At 43.3% G+C, this 23296-nt stretch overlaps 1 protein-coding gene across 1 annotated transcript in view; it reads left to right on the top strand.

The window, feature by feature from the left end:
• The window catches only part of ARNT2 (aryl-hydrocarbon receptor nuclear translocator 2), a 56001-nt gene that overhangs the window by 17465 nt on the left and 15240 nt on the right, over window positions 1-23296 (top strand). The window contains exons 7-9 of the mRNA XM_010160665.1: window positions 16753-16855; window positions 18877-18942; window positions 19386-19471. Of these exons, the coding sequence (XP_010158967.1) occupies window positions 16753-16855; window positions 18877-18942; window positions 19386-19471 (255 nt within the window). The remainder of the gene's footprint in view (window positions 1-16752; window positions 16856-18876; window positions 18943-19385; window positions 19472-23296) is intronic.

The raw sequence follows: 23296 nt of genomic DNA, 5'->3' as shown, positions 1-23296 counted from the left end.
TAAACCACGTACTGTGTTTGGGGAGTTAATTGCTTGCTCTATTTTTAACTCTCAGGATATGGGGAAGGATGGATAGTTTCTATTCCATTTTATATCCTTGGAGATTGTATTCCCTGGAAATGGAACAACTGTCTGCTTGTTTATTGTACTTTAATTGCTAACACATTGTAGCAACAGGAAAGCTGAACTGTGAAGTATATGTATGGTTTGAAATGCTGTAGAAAAGACAGCAGCTGAGACTTGATGATAGCAACAAATAGTGCTCCCAAAAAGTCTTTACATGCGTCATGAGCCTGATTAATCAGAGTGGGGCAGATATTCAGAGTAATAATTTGGTTGTCCTCTTTGCTCCTGGAAATCTGCAGGTGGGAAAAGAAATAATTTCAAATATGGATGAAGATCAGATTCCACAGTAGGACCCATTAGCCCTTAGGATGCTCTGATGAAACTTGGTGGATGTTGAGTTCAGATGCAGATCCAGAGTTGGAAGTTGTGACTTAACATGCAGCACGGTGGCATCCTAAAGCAAACAAGAGCCTCTAGACAGCTGCAGGCAGCAGATCTCTGATGGCACAGAGAACAGACAGAAATTAGATTTCAGTGCAATGGAAGAGAGCTTTTGAAGAATACCTCTGCTACATTTACACTCCACAAACAGACTGAGCAAGTATCCTTCCATTAGAATACAGTGTTCCAGAATACTTTGCCAGACTGAGATCTACCAGTTTAACTGTACATAAGCAGTTCATTGAAGAGTAGAATGAGGAATATAAGTACCTCTGTATGGTTGCCTGGAAATACTCCAAGTGGTGGAGAGTGTGGCAGAGTGGTGGAGAGTGGTGGCACACGTATCTCAGACCATGAGGTGTCTGAGATACGTGTGCCAAGGCTGTGAGGTCCCTGTTCCTGCAGCCAGCATCTCCAGTGCTGCAAATGGGAAACACCCTGCTTTATGGCATGCAATTCTGTGCTCCAAGCAGCACAGCACATAGTAACCCAGCTAGAACATCTTCCTTCAGCCTCAATCTCTCTAGCTAAGGCGAGGCAGGAAGCGATGTATATAATCCCATCCCTGGCACCAAGCCTCCTTGGGACACTCGGGATCAGGAGTCCTTGCAAGTTGTTTTAGCTGCGTGGTTAAGGGTGCTGAATCTGTGGACCTGTGACTGCAAGAGAATGATGAGAACCAGATCCTCTACAGCTTTCATTTTCAAGTGATTTAAAAACTACTAAGTCAATTTACTTGCTAGCTGAAAAAGATTAATTGAGGTTACTCCTGGGCAGAACATGTATGCCAAGTTTAATCTTGGCATGATATTTTATTGCCATATTTTATAAGTACAAAAAAGTATAATGTTATGATGGAAATGATGACTGACCACAGCAGAAGTTGAGCAGATAGGTACCTTTTTAGAAGAAAAGACCATTGTGTGACAATTCACTGTGGTTCATGAATGTTATGGAAACATCACTCCGTGTTACACAAGCAGAGATTTGGATTGGGGAGCCTGTCTCACGGAACCTTCAAATAATATGTTCTCTTGAAGTGATGGTTGCAGCATATGCGGTTTTCTGCCCAACTGCAAAGCTCTCCGTTACCAAGCACAGTTGTAGACAGAGCCACAAAATCCAGATGCAGCAGATAGAGTCAAATTGGCTGTAAAAATAAAAAAATAGCATTAAAGTGAAAAGAGCGCAGTGCCAGAGACCAGTGGAGAAGCAAAATGGGGCTCTCCACAGCACTAAACAGATGGGAAGTGCTCAACAAATGGTAAATAACCCTATGAAGGGGAAGATTAGGAATAACCTCTCTCTATAACAGATCCTCTTCCTGAAAATCAGGGCAGGAGTTTTTGTGCTGTGAGCTGTCTTATACTTCCATGTCAGTTTTCCAACTGATTTCTTCATGACCTTTCTTAGAAGAAAGGGAATTCTTCTCATACACGCAGCCAGCCAGTGAATGCAAATGTGCTCTTATTTATGATCCCTGTTTTGAACTCTGACTTGAATTAATGATTTAGGAGGGACTCCAACTGATACAGAGAAGAGCTGGATGAAACTCCTGTTTGGCTTCATGTGCAAAATTCTCCAAATAAATTCAAAGAATAACTTGAGGGATGACCAGAAATTCAGTCCTGGCAAATACAATTCTGATGCGCCTTAAATGTCATCAGCAGTAACAGTGAAACTCATGTCTAATGAAAATGTAATAGATTATCAAAGTATTTAATTAATGGGATGACTTCACAATTTTAGCAAAACATGGAGCTTCTCCTCATCCAGGTAAAACATGGGCTAGCCTATGTAATTTAAAAAAAGAAAAAAAGAAGTTAAAAAGTGTATTTTAGGTATTGGTGACCAAAATTTTATACCAAAATATATGGATTCTTTTCTACTCAGAGCTGCTAACACTCCTCAAAAGAAAAAAACCAATGAGAAAACAATTCCCTTTTGTTCAGAGAAGCGTGTCCTTGCTGAGACAGTCGACAAAACACGGAGCTGTAGCAAAGCTCCTTTGGGACTTTGCTCTCTTGCCTTTGGTTCTGAAGAGCACATTTGTCAGAGGATTATGCGTTGGGAAGGTACAGTGCATGTAAAGGGCTGTTTCGGCTGCCAGCACTTGATTTCTTTATTTTTTCTTTATTACTGTCTGTGAACTCTTCTAAGTACCAGAACCCTAAAGAACCATCTGTCTCCAAAACATGCCCAGCCCAGCAGCTTAGGAAGCCAGCGTACAGAGAATTAAAACCACATCTCGCTATTTTAGGTTTTCACATCCTAGCACAGGATGGCTGACCTAGTAGGACCATCAGCCTCTGGGCAGGTAGGGAATGGGTTGTATAATTTTTTGTTTATAGGTAGAATTAATAGCTACCCGTGCTTTTTATCCCAGGATAAAAGAGTGGTTCATCATCAGCTGTTTTCCTTGAATGTCCATGGAATGTGACACCTGTAGGGTGTAGTCAAGTAGGCATCCAGTAAACAACTTGCAGCAACACAGGCAGGACAGGGGGGAGAGAAAGATTCCATATATCTGATATGTTCTGAAATATTTTATGTCTCTGGAGGGCTGTCTGAAGCTTGACTCTTAATATTTTTAGGGATTTTACACACACAGGCACATACCCACACCCCCCCTTTTTATTCCTTAGAAGGGTGGAGGCTGGAGACAGTTGTGCCAGGGTTATTACACCTGCAGTGGGAGGGAACAGAAAGACTTTGAAAACAAAAGCTTCAAATCCAATGTTGTCCCCTCTTTTTCAGGACATGAATTCTTAAAATATACTGCCATGTATCGAATATATTTGAGGGATTCATGTATTCAGAGTATTTCAGGTTTCAGTCTGGTTTTACTGTAGGAAAAGCCAGTTGGCAAGGCATCGTTTCATATTTTAAGTGTGAAATCTTGGGAGAGATTTGGCTGGTTGCTGACAACTACCAAATCACCATGTGATACCTGTTTTTCAGCAAAGTTATGTGGTCCCACCGGCATTGCGGAGCGTGGAGAGGATGTTGCAGATGTAAGACTTTCCATGCACACCAGCCCATTGCCGTGCCATTGTTCCAAAGGAAAAAATCTGCCCGCATTTTTGTGGAGTGCTCGTTCTCATAGCAGGAAGATGATGGCCTTTGAACCTGGGCAGTGCCAGGCATAGGAATTTGTGGGTTTTCAGCTTTAACCTGTTCAGCTGGTAGGTTTTTAACATGTAGGATGGAGGAAATGAATGTTCTGCTCCCCCCATTCCCATTCTGTTTTCAAGCAAATGAGTTAGTGCAGTAGGTGCTTAGGAGACAAGGAAGCTGTGCCTGTATGGCATCTACATCTTGGATCTCCTGCTAGCACGTGCTTACAAGTGATGCTGAAGCTTCTCTTCCGTCATCATTTGGTTTGATCAAGCACAGTTGGCCAACTCTGTGTGACAAAACAGAAAAGCTTAGTGGGTGAGTGAAGGCCATACCAAGTCTGGGAATGTGCTGGCCTCCAGAGGCAGGCAAGGAAGGTTTTAAATATTCTGTGCATTCAATTGCACATGTGGGACTTGATGGTTCCTTTGCAAGTGGATTGCCCTGTGTTTCAGTTGAAGGGAATGAAACAAATCCTTCAGTCTGTGGTGACTGTGGTCCCGCAATCTTACAAGGTTAATGTGGAGGGTGGAATTTGGCTTTTTGTGTTGTTTAGGTGAGAGAGAGCACCTTGAGGCCTTAGAGGGCCATTCCTGCCCCTTGACACACTAGACAATATCACAGAAATAAGAAAACCCCAGTCTGCTTTCAAAACATAGGTACTTTCAAATATTTCATATTTTAAATGTGTGCTACATTTCGTCTAACTTGCTTCAAAAGAATTTTGTTTTGCTTTGGTCTCTAGTGCTGTTCCTGGGGGGGAAAAAAATTCCTAAATATTGGGAGAAGCCAGCTATGTATGAAACAGTTCATAAAGCAACTCCTACACAAACACAGCGACCCAGCGGTGTCCCTGCTGCTGAGACACTCGATTGGGTGGATAGTACTGGAAGGAAAACTGGTGATAATTACTTGCATTTTTTTAAAATTACTTTGGTGATTGTAATGGTGGTTTATAGAGGTCAGTACATTTTACCAAAATAAGGAAGCAGCTTTAGCCTAGTACTCTGAGACAGACTGATTATACCTGATTAGCGTTAGGGAATGATTTTAGGGTGGATTTTCAGGTGTTTGGGCATGCATGTGTGAGGGGGTTTTGTGGTTGTTACTGCTCTTCAGTCTTGACCGTGAGTTCCTCACTTAGGAAGTGAAGCATTCTGAGGTCTGTTATCACAGATGTTTGACTGGATCATTTTCAGTCGCTAGGTTTCAAGGGTGGTGGGCTTTTCTTAATGTTCAATATTTATTCAACCTGCTCTGTTTTGTTAAACATGATGAAATACATGGTATTAGTGATTTTTTTTTTTTACCACTCTTTTAAAAAAATACTAGCGTTTCACAAATACCCAACCAACTTATTTGGTTAACACATTGCCAGTAAAGCAGTCCGAGTGTGCCTTTCAGAACCTTTTGGCACTGGTCCTGCTTGCATCCTCTGTAAATCTCAGATGCTTCACTGCTTCGAAGGGAACTCGAGAGCTGCTGTGAGGGTGCAGCATCAGCCTTAGCTTCTGCCCTGTGCAGAACTAGCTTTTCCTTAGCCCTGATTTGAAAGATGTGTTGTCCCAGTGCAGTTAGTACAGCGCACTAGATTACTTTATTCTAACGTGATGAGTTGCAGCAATGGACTAGGGAGGCAGAGGGAGGAGTGGTGCCTTGGAGTGACAGCAGTCCACCCCGCGTGTCCGCTTGCTTCTGAAGGGGAATGCTGCTGTCATCACTCTCTCCTTAGCAGCAACTCTCCTGTTTCGTAATACTGGGACAGGAGAGGCTGGACTGCCACGGCCTTTGTCCCTTCCCTGGCCTCCCGCCAGCTCTGCAGGACAGGGACACCCACCTGCTCCTCACTGGTATCCTGCCCAGGGCTGCGTGGGGGGAAACGCCTCCTGTCCAGCGGCACATAACCAGAGTGGTAAACACGGTCTGCTGTCAGTTTTCTGTGGTTTGCTCTGTTTTATTGTGGTGCCTTAGATCTGAACTTATGCCATCAGACATCCTTCCTCTTTCGTAGTATGGAGACTTTGGCATGTAATTTGTGTCTTGAGACTTCAAAAAGGGAATTAAAGCCTATAATGATGTTTTTCCCCACACACTTTATTTTAATTGAACTGAAGGGGTAGCCTATAAAAACAACCAGACAGCGTCCTTAGGCCTTTAGTTGTCCTCCCTCTCTCTCTCCCTCCTCTTCTGTTCAAATTTAATTCTGTCCCCAGCAAAATACCTCTTAAAATCATCTTGCAGTCATTACTTATTTCCTCTAATGGACTACTCCATGGTGTGTCCCTGGCTCACGTGGAACCAGACCACAGCCAAATTTCAGAACTACTGTTTACTAATAAAGAGTTATTTGTGTTTGATAATGAAGTACAAGTAATACAGAATGCCAGGAGCTGAAGTTTTTTTGGCAGAATTGTTTTTTAGTAAACTTCCCTGCAGAGCATTCAAGTAAAACAAATAGGTTAATTTAAAAGCTACTTGCAACCTTTATGTATTGATTTATTATGCAGATGTGAATGGTAGAAGAATAAAGTCCATGTTGTAGAGTTATTTTGGATGGCTGTCCTGTCATGGGAGTCTTTGCTCATGGTGCTTCGGAGTAACCGTTTCTGGCGTTTCCCATCCTTTCTGTAGTTGTAGAAAGTCTGCTCTGTCTTCTGAGGAACTCTTTGTATCTTGGATCACTAGCAGGCCTCAGTATGATACTTTCCTCCAGCTCAGGCTTTCCTTCAGATGCATCCGATAACTTCACCAGAAGTGCAACCTCAGCTGCCCTGCTCACGGAACCATGAGCTTGGTGAACTTGTTTAGCAGCTGAGCCTGAAAGTGCCTGCGGAGGTCAGAATGTGGCTGTGTAGGACTTAGACAAATCTGTAGCAAGGTAAAGCTGCTGATGGAGTTTTAAAGGGACAATGCAAGGATGAAAAAAGAGAGGTTCGTCACCCCACTTTACAGATAGGAAACTGGAAATGGAGAAAATTGCTGTTGTGCTTGTGTAGGGAGAGCTTACACACCTCTGTGGCCACCTACAAGCTCTTTTATTTAGCGTGGTGCGTATTTCCCATACCTAAGGTAACCATTGTTGGGAGTTCAAAATACATTTAGGCCTTAAAATATTTTTGCTTTTTAATGTTATAACTTAACTTTCAACATGTGCTTTGAATTATTTGCTTGGGGATTTTTTTTTTGTTCAGATTTTCCAGGTCCATCAGCAGAGAAACTTGCATGTGATCTGTAACACTATCCCTTCAAATAGTCCCTTTGAATTAACTCAGTACCAAGGCTCAAAGGCCCACATAGTTTCCTTTTTAAATTAATTAAAATGATGCATATTTGCCCAACACTGTGGAGAATTACATGATGCAGAGTGGTTAGTCAAACATGAAGGCAGGCACAGCAGGGACCTTTTGGCCTCATGAGCTTTTATAAGAACAAGTTGTATTAAGCAAACAACTGCGTAACGTGAGGGGGTTCTTACTGAAAAACAAGAGGGGGTGAGAAAGCTTTTCAATTTCCCCTTTGTGGGTCAGTGTCTCCAGCTGGTAAGTAGGGGACAGACAGATATTTAAAAATAGCTACATTTCATTTGCATTGCTTTTTATTTTATTTTTTAACTTTGCTTTTGATTGGATCAACTCTTCATTCTATTGTAAGTATGTCATAACTTGTCTCTAATGCTTATACAACGCCTTTTGCAATTAGATGATGTAAACCTTAACATATTTAGAGAGGTTCAAATAGTCCCCCTGAGAAGCTAGACCAGTGAGGAGAATGAGCTTTGATGGTCTATATTTATAAGTGGAATATTATCCATCGTTACAGGATAGGTAGTTCAGGAATTTTTTCATGAGTGCAGGGGGAAAAACGAGCAATAGAGAGCGTGGCCTGGTTCTCAGTAGCATTGTGAAAGTGGTGCATTCCATTCAAGTGTTTGTTTTTTTTTTTCCCCTTATTTGGGCTAATTCATTTCAGGTTCTGCATTTATATATCAAGAGGTCATCACAGGATATAAAGAAAGATAAATCAGCCACCCAGCCTACAGTCTTCCTTTGGAAGCATAATCATGTTTTTTTCTCATTTAAGCTGGTTAGGCCTTGATAAGCCTATAGTCATGAGATTTTTATGGACTTTCTGAGAATCACTGTGGATTATATTACTGAGAATTTTCATCTACAGCTACAGTGTCTTGAGACCTCGTGTTGCTTATATGAGCTTGGACCCTGTTCTTGCTGCGCCTCCGCTGCTGGCTGACGGCAGGCAAGGGAAATTGTTCCTTTGGGCTGCAGTGCCCTCTTCTTTAAAACAGGAGTGAGGTTGTGGATCTCTGAAAGTCGCTTTAATGTCTGCCAACAACTAGTACGTGCTTAGAGCCAGTTTCTTATTTTGTATGCTGATATATTTGTTTATCAGCGTATTAGCGATGCTCTGTAACGTCGTGGTATGTGCAGTGGGTAGGGTTATGATGCTGGTTCCAGCTGCACGATAAAACAAGCACAGGAGAGCAACAAAGCCCCAGCCTGTGAGAGCTAAAGCAGTCTCGTAACATTTGGGTGGGAGGCACTGCCACTTCTGGAGCACGAGCGACTGCGTTTTATCCCTGCCACCCTGTGAGCTTCTTGCTTGGTATGTGTGCACTATAATGACAGCTGGCAAGTCCTGTGTGGTCCCTGATTTTGTTCCAGGCTGTGTAAGGCTAACTGATTTTACAGTTGTGCTGCCTTCTCAAGCGGTTCTTCTGGAGACGCTGGGCCAGGGCACGGGATCCTGTACAGCAAAGGATAGGTATGGTGGAGAGGACAGAGGTTGGGTCACTGCACAGCCTTGCTGGCAGGGTGCAGTCTGCTGTGGGGAGCTCCCGTTCTCCCTGTCTGCACTCGGAGCAACTGGGAAGTGTGCATGGAGACACCTTGTTCCCACCCACAGTGCTGCCTCCCTCAAAGTCCTGCTGACCCGCTCCTTGAAAGGTTTGATAGGAGCATGATTTTAGTATCAGGAAGGATTGAGACCGCATCAGCCATGATCAGGAACACGTTTCCCCTGCCATATCCTGAGCTTCCTGTAAGCCATTGAAGTTGGGATTATGGTCCATAAGGAATATGATGCCAGGAAGGGATGACCTTGCGACCAGTCACCATCCAGGCAGAACACCCACAGGGCAGCTGGTCTGGGGTACAGACCCTTTGCATACGTGAATTAAAAGTACATGTGCACTGCTAACAGTGCAGTTATGATGCTTCCTTTGCATGGATCCGAAGTATGAAAGAGCAAAGCCTGCTGCCCATCTGCTCCGCATCCGCGTGAGCCCTGGCAGCAGTCCCGCGTGGCGGTGCATGCTACGAGTGCCCGTGCCTGCACGCTGGGCACCTTGTTTGTGAAGGAGCAGGGATTTTTGGGGAATGAGTTAAGCATCACGAGTTAGCACATTTGTTCTGTAAAAACAACCTCATCAGGCTCTTAACTTTCTAGAACTACGCATTCTTTGTGGTCTCCTGATGTGTTTGAAGTGCTATCAAGAGTTGGCGTTGTCTTTGGTGTAGATTTAAAAGACCATGAAGTACTTTGCGAATATGAAATAGTGGTGTTAAAATAAACCACAGGTCAGCGAGTGCTGCCTGGGAGAGCTGCCCTGTGACCTCTGATGGGAGTGAGAGGCGGGCTGGAAAAGCAGCGTTGGGTTTGGGGAGTGCCCAGTGGAACTGGTGCCAGTCATGGGGTTCTGCCCTTAGTTTGTACTTTGGAATTAGGATGGTCTTAAGTCCATTTATGTTTTGAGTGTCCAGGCTATTCTTACTGCTCACGTTCTTGCTTCCCCCTTAACGAGGAGCCCAGAGGTGCATTTTTTGTGGGTACAGTTTTATTAGGATTGTATTGGTCGGTGTGTTCACTCCATGGAGTTCCTGGCTTTGGTAGTGTGACACTGATGGGATGCTCTGGTTTTGGGAGATTCATACATGAGCAGCAGCCTATTTCTGCAGTAGGAGGGTTCCTCTGGGTCTCACCAGCCCTACAGCAGAACTCTTGTCATGTATAGGGCAGGCACTTGGGCTTTCAGGACACAGGGACTCTGTGTGAGTACCTGATAGTCTGTGCTTTTATGAACATTACCTTTATGTAAACAATAAACCCCAGAATGTTGAGACAAGAGCTATGTGACCATGATTATTGTTTTTAATGTGTCTATTGTTTTATTTGTATATTGTGAGCTGCCTCTGGTTTATGTAAATGTGAGTTCCTGGAAGGAGAGCCTTCACATACTGTGTTTGCATTTCACTTTTGATTCTTAATGTGTTCTTAGATCATCTGTAATTTGTTTTATATTGGGATCCGCAGGGTGGCTGTATGTTTATTAAACTTAATAGAGCTTAAAGCACTTGCTGAGCAGCATTAAACATGAGATACAATTGTATCCCTTAGAATCGTAAGGATGTACATTTTTAAACGCTTTTATTTTCTTTTAGTTGTTGAATTAATGCAGAATAATTGCTTTCCTCTGGCTTGAGTTTATCAAGAGTAATTTCATATAAATTGATCAAATTTAGGCTATTTAATCTTCTCATTGCGGACGTTTTGTTTATATATTCATAATGCATGCATTGTTTCCATGGGGAACTCTGCCAGCTGAATGCCAGTTGGTGTAAAGCTGTAGTCAATGCATATGTATAAACTGATACATGAAAAATTAAAAACAAATAAGAGTTTCCCTTCCTTTTCTGGAACTTTACTGTTTATCCCAAGCAGTGACCTGTACCTTGTATCTGTACAGTCTGTTGTGGAGTCAGTGTCCAAACACCATTGTGGACTTCAGGCACATCTTTCATATCCTGAGGACAGTGACAGAGTTGGCTTTTGATGCTGCACTCATGAGTGATAAGGACTTCTCTGTGCTGCCTCCCCACAAATGATAAGTAGTGTGTTTGCAGTGTCGCACTTCTCCGTGATGGGCTGGCAGCTCGTAGTTGTAGTTGAGAGTGTGCGTCTTTGAGGTGATCTCTGCCTCCGCTTTCTGAAGATTAACCTACTAGAAGAGAGCATCGCCATAGCACAAGTCCTTTGTTCACTGACCGGTCGGTGTGAGGGTCAGCTTACATTTGGAGCTGTGTCCAGAAGCATCAGTACCTTGACCATCAATTTGCTTTTGTTTCTTAGTATTTCCTCTTGTTTTCCTCCATCCCTATCTTGCTTTTTCCATTTTTATAGTAAGATAAAGATGGTTTTAGTTTTCATAACGATTTTTGGGTGCAGTATTCCTGTGTCCTGTTTGTCTTCCCTGAGCAGCCTGTGGAGTATTTTTGATGAGCACAAAGTCTTCTTTTGTTATCTTGTCCAAACCAAACTTAGTTTATCGTTTATTTTATTTTGCCTGGAAAGAAATATGTAGACAATCCGGTGGCTGAGAATAATTGTGAAATATCTAACTTGTTCTTTGTAAGACAAGACACGATCAGCTATAGCATGAAGCTTGCTGGGTTGCTGAGGGTGTTGAGGGTGAGACTCCATACATGAATTTAGACTGTTTGCTTACGGGGTCCAAGATCCTGTCAAAGCAGCAGTCCATCTACTGATGAGTTAGAGGGAATTTGATGAGTTAGAGGGAAATGGAAAATTGTATCATGTACTTTGCCAACAGTATTTTTATGTGCCTGAGGCCAAACCAAATTTCTTCTGATCTTTGCAAACAGGTACTTGTCTTTTGCTGCAAAAGAGGGGTATTTCCATGCTGCAGACTGGGTGTGAATACCGTACGATTGTTTTTAGAGACAGCCATTCCAACTTGCACTGAAATTTTTGTAGAAGGATGCCCTCAAGTAACAACCCCTTTTTCTAATTGCTGCCTGTAGGATTCTTAGGAACTGGAAATCCAGCAGAGAAAGCATTTGTGGTAGAAACAGGTATTGAAGCTTATGGAGTTTTTAATCCACAAAACCACCCCAAACAAACAAACAAACCCCCTGAAAAAAGTAACAAAGAGCAGACTGTGTTTGATTACCAGGCTATAAACCTTAGCATGCACTGCTTAAACGTGGAGGCACACGTTTTCCAACAGGCTCGTGCTATTGTGCAAAGGTGGATTTGAGCCAAACTCCCAGGTTTGAAACCCCATGAACTTCAGTAGGCTCGGGCCAGTCTTTGGCTTATGTTCATCTGAAACACTGCGAGCACAGAAAAGGTATTTGGACATTCACAGTAGGGATGGGAGATCCAAGAGGGGAGTGTTCCTGCGTAATCTGTTCAGTTTGCACACAAAGGGGCAAATCGGTGCCAATATGGGCATGTGTCCCCCTGATCACTATGAGAACCTTTTTAGAGCATCTTTGAAAACACGCTGCAGCCTAACACAAAGGAGATATGTTCTTGTCATGTATCCTCAGTTGGTTACTGAGCAAGATCTTTAGTGGGAAAACTTCATGTGGCTTCTCTAATTTTACGCAAATAATTCATCTCTTGCTCAAGGTCCTCAACTCTGTGGTCCCCTCTGACAGCCCTTTCCTCTAACAGTGGCTGACATCAGGCTCCTGGGTTGCGTGGTGGATTCCTGCTCAGGGGACAACGGGTTTGTTACAGGCTTAAGCAGTGCTGCCTTCTGAATGAGGACTGTAGCAGGTAGATTTCACCAAATGATCAGTTATACCCAGACCAGCTGGAGAGATTTATGTGCTGGGTTTAATAAGCAGTGTGCTCGCTTATTTACTTTCTCTTTTGCAGCAGAGCAAACTCTGGTTTCCTCTGAGTTGTGCAGCTGCTGTGAATGGTAATAACATAGAGACACGCATCCTGCACTTGCTGTATCTGAGGGTTGTGTCTGGAGCTGGAGAGGGGAAAAGTTTAAGATGGAAATGAACTACATGCAATTACCGATTAATGGGGAAGCTCATAAGGGATCCAGCTGGTGGATTGTTAAAACTCTTCTTCTGAAGAAACTAGAAGAAGAAATTAAAGAAAATGCACATGTGCAGTATTCAATTAGCAGTTGTCAGAGCATCCTAGAGTATTTCTTATTGATAAGAATATAATCGTCAACTTTTACATCAAATGCACTTGTATGTGTTACCTGTGGAGAAACCTAAATGAGCATTTATCACCAAGGTAGCAGCACCAGTGTACCAGATGCAGGAACACACGGAGACAGGAATATTTTATGGTTTTGTGACAGAGCTATCATCAGAGCGTGCCACCTCCTTGAACCGAGCTGTCTCCCTGACACTGAGTTGCAATTTATGCCAGTTTGCTTGACTGAAACATGGAACCTGCCAAGGTCTATCATATGACTGAACTGTAGAAATATTACAGCAGGTAGAAGATGATTTTGCAATTCCGTGCTGGCAGAAGCAGAGCAGTGTGGGTCCATCCCCTTCTCAGAGTCAGGTGTGTAGTGGCGAGGAACCTGGGGAGAATCACAGAATGGTTGAGGTTGGAAGGGGCCTTAAAAGACCCTGCCATGGGCTGGGACACCTTCCACTAGACCAGGTTGCTCCAGGCCTCATCCAACATCGGTAGAAGATGATTTTGCAATTCCGTGCTGGCAGAAGCAGAGCAGTGTGGGTCCATCCCCTTCTCAGAGTCAGGTGTGTAGTGGCGAGGAACCTGGGGAGAATCACAGAATGGTTGAGGTTGGAAGGGGCCTTAAAAGACCCTGCCATGGGCTGGGACACCTTCCACTAGACCAGGTTGCTCCAGGCCTCATCCAACATCTCCTTGAACACTTCCAGAGATGGGGCATCCACAGCTTCTCTGGGCAACCTGTCACAGTGCCTCCTCCCCCTCTCTGGGAAGAATTTCTTCCTGATGTCCAATCTCAATCTCCTTCTTTCAATTTAAACCCATTACCCCTTGTACTGTCACTACAGACCCTTGTAAAAAGTACCCCCTAGCTTTCCTGTAGTCCCTCCAGGCACTGAAAGGGGCTCTAAGGTCTCCCTGGAGCCTTCTTTTCTCCAGGCTGAACACCCCCAACTCTCCCAACCTGTCCCCATAGCAGAGGGGCTCAAGCCCTCAAAGCATCTTGGTGACCTCCTCTGGACTCACTCCAACAATTGATATCCTTCTGCTGTTGGGGGCCCCCGAGCCGGACGGCTGTGATACTCTGGTACAACTCCAGCTTGTCCTGACTTCACCGTTTTCCATCTCTCTGCATTTCTTTAGAATAATGTGGTAAAAGCTAAACACTGTAAATCTGGGTCTAGAAGTGAAGATTTTTTTGTGCAGTTAGCACGAAAATGAAGGGGGTACCGCTGTGCCCAGATTGCCGTCATTAAGCAGAAGAGCGCTCCAAGCAGAGAAAGCTCCTGGGGCTGTGTGCGCGGTGCTGCAGGCAGACACGGCGTGCAAGCACTTGGGATTGTTAGGCCGTTCCTCTCTCCAGAGAGGACATTTACCTGTGCCGCACGGCTGCATGGGCTGCATACAGACCTCACAGCGAGTTGTTTCCCAGTTTACTCTCCCAGTAGGCTCTACCCACCTGGTGACACCAATATTATTAACTTAAAAGCTCCAGCAGAGCCTGGTGTGCCGTGTCTTAGGAGATCCCTCTTATCCAGGGAGTGCACTGACAGGCTTGTTTGAGCTAAACTGAAAGCTTTGTCTGTAGTCTATTCAACTACAATTCTTCCTCTTTTTAATATGACTTGATCATAAGCTGCTGATGAGGTATGAGATGCACACTGCTTGTTGTTTATCAGATCTGCACTACTTGGTTAACACACGCCCGACAGACTATTGAAACAAGCTGCTCTATCTATGGACTAAACGTTTCTCTGACTCATACCCCCACATACCCCCTGCAGTGATTTTGTAAGTCAGGGCAAAATTTAGGCTACTATTTGTTATCTGGTACATACTTCTGAGATGTTGCCAAACAAAAAGCTAAATTTAAAAACTGTGACTTTGTTGTCGGGGGTTCCAGACTTGCCAAAGGAACATGTGTCAGCAATTTTAGGCTTAGCAGCCACGTAATGGTGAGGTGTACTTATTGCTGTAAATGCTCTTGGATGATAAAACCTGAGGCGTTTCTATTAGCCGTTTGAGTTACGTTTACGGTCACTGCTTTCTGATTATTAGTGGTACTTCAGGAATTTATATTGGAATGGAAAAAAATAGGGCACAGAAACTCTTGTTTATGTGTATGACAAAGTTATTGTGTCCAAAGACGAAAATGCTTTTAATGGTTTTTTATTTGCCTGTATGCCCATATGGACAGTCATTGGTTCCTGTCCATATATATATATATATGTATTCTGTCTCTATTTGTTTCATCATGTATTGCCTTCATTTGTGAGACAGTTTGCTTCCTGCCTAATGATATTTTATTTCTCTGCGTTGTGTGCTTAATTGAGGGGATGGGGAAATAGGCGGTGACTTTGGATATAGAAATGGATGAGACAGAGAGACAGACTCTCTCCTGCAGGGAAAGGAAGTGCATTTCACCCCAGATCTACATCATAGGGTCCCTAACTGAGCTGGGATGTATGGTATGCTTTTTCCCAGCTCAGGCCTGATTCATACATCTGCATTAATATATAACCCAGTGCTCTGCATTGGTTTGTCTTTAGGAATTGCTCCCAGGCTTGCTAACTTCTTAACCATCTGAGGTGCGCCTTGGTGATACGCCAGATGACACAGTCTGACCTTCTGTCGACAAGGATGGCTTTCCTCCAGAGGAATCCTCAGTATACCTTAAAACACCACTGCCTAGTTCCTTATCTAAAATAAACTGTTAAACTGTTTCATAGTGATTTTATTCCCCTTCATGGATGGAGTTAAGTATTTTCAGTTAAAATAATTCTGAAATTAATGTTTGTCAGTAGGATTAGTTCAGAACTTAATTTTTGGACAGAGACTTTTGAGGAAATCTGATGAGGGAGACTATTTCTGCATGGTTTCCTCAGTTTAGCACAGCATATGGTATCTTACACTGCTGTAAACTTGGCTAGTTATGTCACAGTAAAGGCCTCGGCTGGGCTGGTTTCAGTTATTGAAAGATTCTGTACCAACTTTAAACGTGTAGCATTGCTGATGGCCATGTGTCATCAGCACTGGTGGCTGTCATGTAATTTGTGTCCAGTGGCTGTTCCATGGCGTTTCCCTTACCCACTGTCACTCTGGCAGCTGTATCCAGCCCTGAGGCATTGTGGATCTGGGCCAGTGATTCATTTCTAGTCTGTGTTACTGATGTGCAGGACTTTATAGTAATCTGTTAGCAATTGAGGCGTAGATGCAAAAGTCCATTCTGTTAGTTTTTGGTGGTCAACAACAGGACTCTAGGTGATACCCTGTAGCCTACCATCACTGGTCTGAACCTGTTGGTGCAATCACTGCCTTTTCTTTTGTCGCAGGAGGGTGGAAAAATCAATCTGTTACTGCCTTGCTACGTCTGTTTTTCAGTAAAGACCTCCCCCAACTTACTGTAGGAGCATCAGCTCAGCTCCCTCCGTCCTGCTCTCTCTTGAGGGGACTTGGTTGCTGCCATCTGTTTTCAGTGCTGTGTCTAGGGGTGACATTCTGTGGTTTGTAGTCAGGGTATGCTGAGCAGTAGGGTCCAGCCATGGAACTTCCATAGACTCGTGTGGCTTCATGGTGAGTCAGATCATGTCACTGATCCGGCTGAAAGTTCACTTCAAAAAAACGCTGAAAGGGCCCCACCACAAGTGCTGCTGTGGCATATCCTGTATCTCATCATCCAGGAGAAAAGCTCGGTGTTAAGTATTCGTCACAGGCAGTGCAGCCCTGGATACGTGAGGTGGTGTACGGTGCGTTTTGGACCGACACAGGAGCACAGGGAGAGAGGAGTGGCTGTTAGGGATGTGATGCATGTGGCTTTATCCACAGTTCTCGGAAAGAGCGGAGCGAGCAGGTCAAGTCAGAAAGCTGTGCTTGCCTCCTCTGCCTCCAGGCCTCTGACCCTGCCTTGGAAGTTGGTCTGGGGCCAACCAAGAGAAGAGTTGTGACTCAGTCAGCTTCACTGGAATCATTAGTTAAGCCAGCACACAACGATGTGGGACCAGGATCAAAATTTTTCGTTGGTATTTTTTCCCCTAACGGGGCTAATAGCATTTAGCTCATGAGCTTATTGTCATCTTAGTTTGTAGTAAATGGAATTATGTACTGAACATCAGTTGCTCTCCCTGGGTTTTCTAGGACGAATCCTCGACTTGAAGACTGGAACAGTAAAGAAAGAGGGTCAGCAGTCCTCCATGAGAATGTGCATGGGATCAAGGCGCTCTTTCATTTGCAGGATGAGGTACGCATTTACCTTGTATTCCTGTGGTGAGTTCCGTCCCCTCTCAGATGAGACTTCAGACATTTTGTTGCACTGATTTGACCTTGCTTAAGGAACGAGGCTGTACAACACACTCCCATTAAGCATTGCCAGAAGGCTTGCTTTTGGAACTACAGTAAAACTGAAACCTGTCTTCCTTCGTGATTAATGACAGAGCAGCGCCTCGTTTGTGTGTGGCAGTTATTTTTATCAGTCTGGGGTGTAGGATGCTTTCCCCAGAGAACTTCATGACAACTTCACCCCTGGAATGTAAGCCATTGTCTCTTCTAGTCAAATTATTTGAATCAGTACTTCGGGAACAAAGCTTTTGCAAGTGTAATGAAAGCCCAACTCTGTATATTTTTTCAGCAAACCAATAATATTAAAAGGATCTTGAAGACAAACAGGAATTCAGTTGCAAACTTGCCAGCTATGTAGGAATTAACCTAAGCCTGGTATGAATTAACCGAATGGCAGCTGGTTGATGCTAGATAAATGAGTAATTGTTAGAGGGGTTTTATTTTGCAATTTTCCAACTTCTCCTGCATTGCTTGTCCTTCTTTAAAGAGATCTGCCTGCCCAGTGTTTCTGACTGCATCTTGTGGGCACTTCTCTTGGTGTTCTAACAGGATAAAATGCCTGTTGCTATTGCAATAAATTTCTCTCTGTGTGGTTAGGAGGGGAAAGTACATAATAGCATCTACAGCCTATACCAAATACACGTGTTGAAAACAGATGATGCAGAATTTATTATGGAATGAACCACGCAAAGCAAAATATTTGACACATTAAACCAGATCCCTGTACTTCAGTTATGTGGTGGAATGAAGAAGCTGAATGTGTGGCTCTTGGGCACCTTTGTGAGGAGTTCATATGCTTCACACCTGCAAGATTAGACTTCAGAGGTGTAGCTCCTTTTCCCCCCCTTAACCAGTGGGGGGAAGAAATACAGCCGGGCAGAGGGACGCTTGGAACGTTGTTTTCTCTTCTTCCAAGCTGCACAGAGTGGTCATGTGAGGAAGACTTTTTTTTTTTCTCTGATGCAAAGAAAACCAGGCTGAATGTCCCTAATGTTTACAGTTCTTCCTCAGCTTTTAAAACAGCAATTCACATTGCAGTTATTTCCTAGCACCCTGATTCTCCAGTAAACTGGAGTAAACTCCAGTGCATGAGAGTAATTTTGTCATGCCAGTAGCCCCATTGTTTTTGTAATTCTAATTCTCATTTTAATTGTTCATTCCTTCTCCTCCGCAGTGACTGGTAAAAAAAAAAAAAAAGGAAAAAAAAAGAATAATAATAATTAAAAAAAAATTGTGGGAAGAATGAGCCTCAGATAATGTGAGCTTTCCTTGTGATTACTTCTTTCATTGTTATTGTTCTTTTTTCCATTGAAAATGAACTGGTTTTACCCTTCAAACTATTTACTTAGCCTCAAGTGGATTGTTAAAATTATACAGTTAGGCATGGTTAGAAATATCACAAAATATACATGAGCAAGTGTTAAACAAAGTTACTTGATAGCATAAATAGGAAGTTCTTGCAAACATTAGATTGATATCTACTGACATCGTACCTGGTGTATGGCACTTGAAGTGCCCTGTCCAGGGAAGCTAACGGAACACTGAGATTGTTTTACGTGGATATTTGGGGGCTTGACTTACATTCTCTAGTTTTCACCCTTGTTTTATAGTATTTTGAAGTGTATCTGTTCTTTAGTCACTCTTGGGATATCTATTAGTTTGTAGGTTGGGGGGGCAGGAGGGAATCTTTTTGTAGTCTCTTCTGTTTTTCTTTATAAACTAAAGAAAATATTTGTAGCACACCCAAAAAGCTCAGTCTGTGGAAGCAGAAAGTTCTAAGAAAATATGAATCTGCGACTTTCTGTCAGAAATAAATACCCTTTTTTGTCTACTTGTATGTATTGATAAAGATCTGGAAATGCATTTATATCTTGGGTATTTACACTCATTTTTGAGCCTTTTCAAATATTAATTTACTTTTAGGTGTGGAAATGCTCCTCTGGATCATTTACCTCTGAACAGAATAACCACCATGAGAAAAAGATACAGGTACTATTACTTAATTTACTGCAACAGTAGCCATAAGCACTCTCATTTTCCACTGGGCTGGTGCTCAGTGAAGGAGTATTCCCTGGACAAACATTGGCCCACAGTGTAAAATCGCACTGGTCTCAGGAGAGGAGAACTCTCCACTACGTTCAGCTGTGGCAGAGTCACTGGATCTTTCTGCACGCCTTGCACGAGTCACTCAACTTCTTTGTCTTAGCCAGCTCCATCTCTGAAATAAGCTTCAGTATCTTTATCCAGGTATTATGGAAGATAAGTAAGGCTTGAATAGCTTTGTAATGGAGCTGACATTGTACAGAACTCTAGGTTGACAGTTGGCTGTTTCTAACTTACAAATATGACTAAATCATTAGTAGTAGTTTAAAAACATAAAGCTATTCTGTATGTCAGTCAACGTGATACTTTTGTGTTTCCTTTTCATGTAGGAATGGCCTTGGCCCAGTAAAAGAAGGTGAAGCACAGTATGCTGTTGTCCATTGCACTGGCTATATCAAGGCTTGGCCACCAGCAGGTACGTGTCTGTCTCATGGGACTGCCTGCAAGGCAGTTGAAAACCTGGCTTGGGATCCCTTTGCTGGGACAAAACCAGGTTGAATTTCAGTGTGGTAACCCATCCAGTTTCATGTGGCAGCCTTTGATGTCAAGAAATCAGCTGTTGTTACTCACTCTGCGACTCCGTCGTCTTCCATGCAAAACCCTTCTCAATTTCATTGGCTGGAGAGCTGTAGAAGCTGTCAGTAATGTGGGGCTGCTGCAGCTGGGGCCAAAATTTTCAATCTGATAAACAGACATAAAAATGGCCTGATTTTAAGATAAACACAAAGCATATCTACCTCTAGAAAACACCAACTAGTGCTTTTATGTTGAAGTACTGAGTTGCAAGCACCTATGTATGAAAACATGTAATTTCAGTTGAGGTGGACAGGTCTTCACAGCGGTGGTGTTAGTGGAGAATGTGCAGTGTTTGTGACACGTTCTGTTTTGAGGCTGTTTTTCTGGGAAACAAGTCTTGGCATATTGCTTTGAACTACAGAGAAAAACATTTACCTACTGTAACTCAGTATTACATATGGGAGTATTTACCTTTGAAAAATTCGAAGAGGAGACGTTGGAGCTCCTCCAGTCATCCTCATGGCCTGGGTTAGCTGACCTTGGCATTTGCTGTAGTTGAAGAGGCTGTTTGCAGCATGACAGCGCCTGCTGGCGTGAATCAAGCCGTGAGTTCTCCTGCCCTTTTGCGGTCATATACCACAAGCATAAATCACATTTATCCAGGGATTATGAATGCTAAGAGGTGATTTGCACCAAGTCTGTGCAGTGGTGTGCAGACACCAGCATGTGGATGTGAACTCCTTGTTATTTCCCGCTGGACTGGAGTTCTGGAAGAAGAGGGGAACTTCCCCTCTTGTTGGTAAGAAGATTTAATATATTTCAGTGTGCTGTTGGAGTTCAAATGTTTCAATTCTATTTCTGTCTCAAAAGACCAAGAGAACAGTGTGTGTAAATTGCTCTGTGAAAATGAAAGGGGTCTTTTTTGTTTTCTTCCACAAAGAGATTTAACTTTTCTATCCGTAATTTCAAACATAATTGAACTCAGCCTTGATATACGGGATGTCTCTTCAGGAAGGTGCAGGTCAAATGAGGTTTCTTTCAGCTCCTTGCTTACCTTGCATGAAAACCTTGCTGCGTGTTTTGGGACGTTTACAGAGATCTCACGCTTCAGGGGTGTATGTTGCTAACACAGAGCTGCAAACGCGTGAGTTTATGCCGGCGCCGGGTTATGACGTTGGCAGTCTGTGACTTCCAGACACCATGTCTGCAGGGGAGCAGGCACTGCAGTGCAGGAGCATGGGATGGAAAGGTTCTTCTGGGTCTCTGAGTGCCCAGTTGCCAGGTATCGCTCTGTAAGTTCCAGTTTACATTAGTGAGGCATTTTCCCCATTTCCAGCTCTTCCAAAACCTCACTGCCCTCCTGTGCTTAACAACTTCTCTAATTTCCAGTCCTTGTTAGTTTATGGGAAGTTTATGCCAGTGTATTCTTGGACTATATTTCATTGAAGATCAAGCGGGACTTCTGCCTCATATCTCCGTCTCTCTTCAGTGTTATGGTGCATTTCCAGAAGGAGGTCATATCCTGCCAGCCTTGACTTTGCACGGTTAAACCAGCCCACTTCTTCTAGTCTCCATTGTCACAATGCATCCTCTTTATCCTTGTGTCTTTTCTCGGCACTGCTTCGTGTTTTCACTTAACTTGGCAAAATGTGGGTCACTGGCACTATGCGCTCTTGTTCCAGGTGAGATTGTAGTGATGTGTAAGGAAAACGATAGTTCCTGTCTTGACTGGCAGTATACAATAGAGCATACTTCTCTTTTGTATAGTGCTTCCTGCTGGCATCCTAAACCACGTGATACAGGTACCAGGCTGCCTTTTCCTCAGTTGTCAACTCAAGGTCTTCCAGGTCATAGCAAATACAGTTTTGAATGGTGTGATCTTTCAATTAATAATATGAAGTTTCATTCCATTTCTGTTGCTGTAGTTTGTGACTGTTATTAGTCCCCAAGTGCATGCTTATGCATTTAGTAATGTTGAATTTCATCCCAATCCTATTAGTCCACTCCTCAAAATCACATGGTGCTCCCTTATGATATTCCAGTGCTCCTCCCCAGTGTTAATGCCTCCAAACTATAGCACGATCCTAAGGGATGTTTTTGATTTTGACAGCCTTATGTGGAATTTCAGTGGTCTTTTATGTTAACATCCGAATTGTTACTCATACTAGTCATGCCTATGTGCCTTCTTCACGGCATACAGCACTGAATCAGGGCCTCTTTCATGAGTGTTTATTTGCCCTCCAAGTCTTGCCACTTTGTGTTGGTGATTGCCATGTATCCGTTGACTTTTGGAGTTGAATGGGAGTATCCATGGGCTGAATCCCAGTACGTTTGGGTAAATAAGTGACAACATCACTGCATTTGTTCTCATTTCCAACGGTAATTCAACCATAATCTGCAAAACAAATGAAATAACTGCAGCAGTAATTGAATTTGCTAAAGCTTTTCTACCCTGTAATAGAATTACTTTTGTTCAAATCAGTTAGAGAGTAGCAAGCCGCTGGCCCTTGCGTCGTCTCTGGATCCTTGGGAATAAATGGGTTTGTGCTAAATCACAGCTGTTCAAAAATTCAGCTATGGAAAGGATCATTTTCATTTATTTTTCAGTTGCCAGGTGGACACTCTAATATAAACTCCATACCCTTTTCTTTCAGAGCATGCAATGTGGCACGTGTGTTATACAGCTAATATGTAACACAGAAAACATACCTTCATAAACAGAATAACAAATATCTAGCAACTGCACTTAATCTAATGTGTTTAGCACCTGGTATTTTCTCTTTCTGGGTTGTATTACACTGTTTGTGGCCAATGTGTTAATTTTTTTTAGTCCCACACTGAGTATAATCAATCAGTATTGATACAGAAATGTCAAGACAAAGTCTGCTCTCTGATCATTATTAGTGTGATAAACGATCAGGTTTGACAACGCTGCTGCTGTGAGTACTCTATGCTAAATCTCCTCAGTAATTCAAATCCTTCCAACAGGTGAAAACAAATGACAGCTGGCACGGTATGGTGGCCTATTTTAAGGATTGGAGGGGCATGGTTCAGAGATCTAAAGTAGAAAGCAAATGCTGTTGTGGCTCAGGTCTGTGTTCAGCATTAAAACACTTTAGCACATCTAGCCTTTCTTATTATTTTCTTATCCTTAATGGAGCAGCAAGGCTCACTTACTGGCAGACCACCTTTAGCCCCCTTTCCACTGAGAAACTGGAGAGAAAACACAGGAAGCGTCATGCCTCGTCCCCTGCACAGACCTAACCTCAGAGCGTGCAGGACCTGTGGGTAGCACCTGCCTTTCCCGTGTTCCCTAACAAAGCAGAGCCAGCAGTGCTGCAGCCTGTGCTCACTGTTCCTCTGGAAAAGGAGGTATTTGGCTGTTCCCTAAATACGGTGCGTTTGCCTCTGGGTGAGTGAGCCATGGGGACAGGACAGGGGCTTTGAGTAGCGGGTCCATTCAGGCTGGGTTTGTTAATGGTCGTCCATTTTCCTCCACTGTGCCTGCAAGAGAAGTGTAAAACTAAACTCAAGTACAAAACCCACCAAATGACACCTGCACGCTTAGAATCTTAGAATCTTTTAGGTTGGAAAAGACCTTTAAGATCATCAAGTCCAACTGTTAACCCAACATTGCAAATCCCACCACTAAAACAGGTCCCTCAGCACCTTGTCCACATGGCTCTCAAACCCCCCCCGGGATGGTGACTCCCCCACCCCCCTG

Source organism: Eurypyga helias, unplaced genomic scaffold (genome assembly GCF_000690775.1).
Source record: "Eurypyga helias isolate BGI_N326 unplaced genomic scaffold, ASM69077v1 scaffold12031, whole genome shotgun sequence".
NCBI lineage: Eukaryota > Metazoa > Chordata > Aves > Eurypygiformes > Eurypygidae > Eurypyga > Eurypyga helias.
This window is presented reverse-complemented; position numbering and strand designations above follow the sequence as displayed.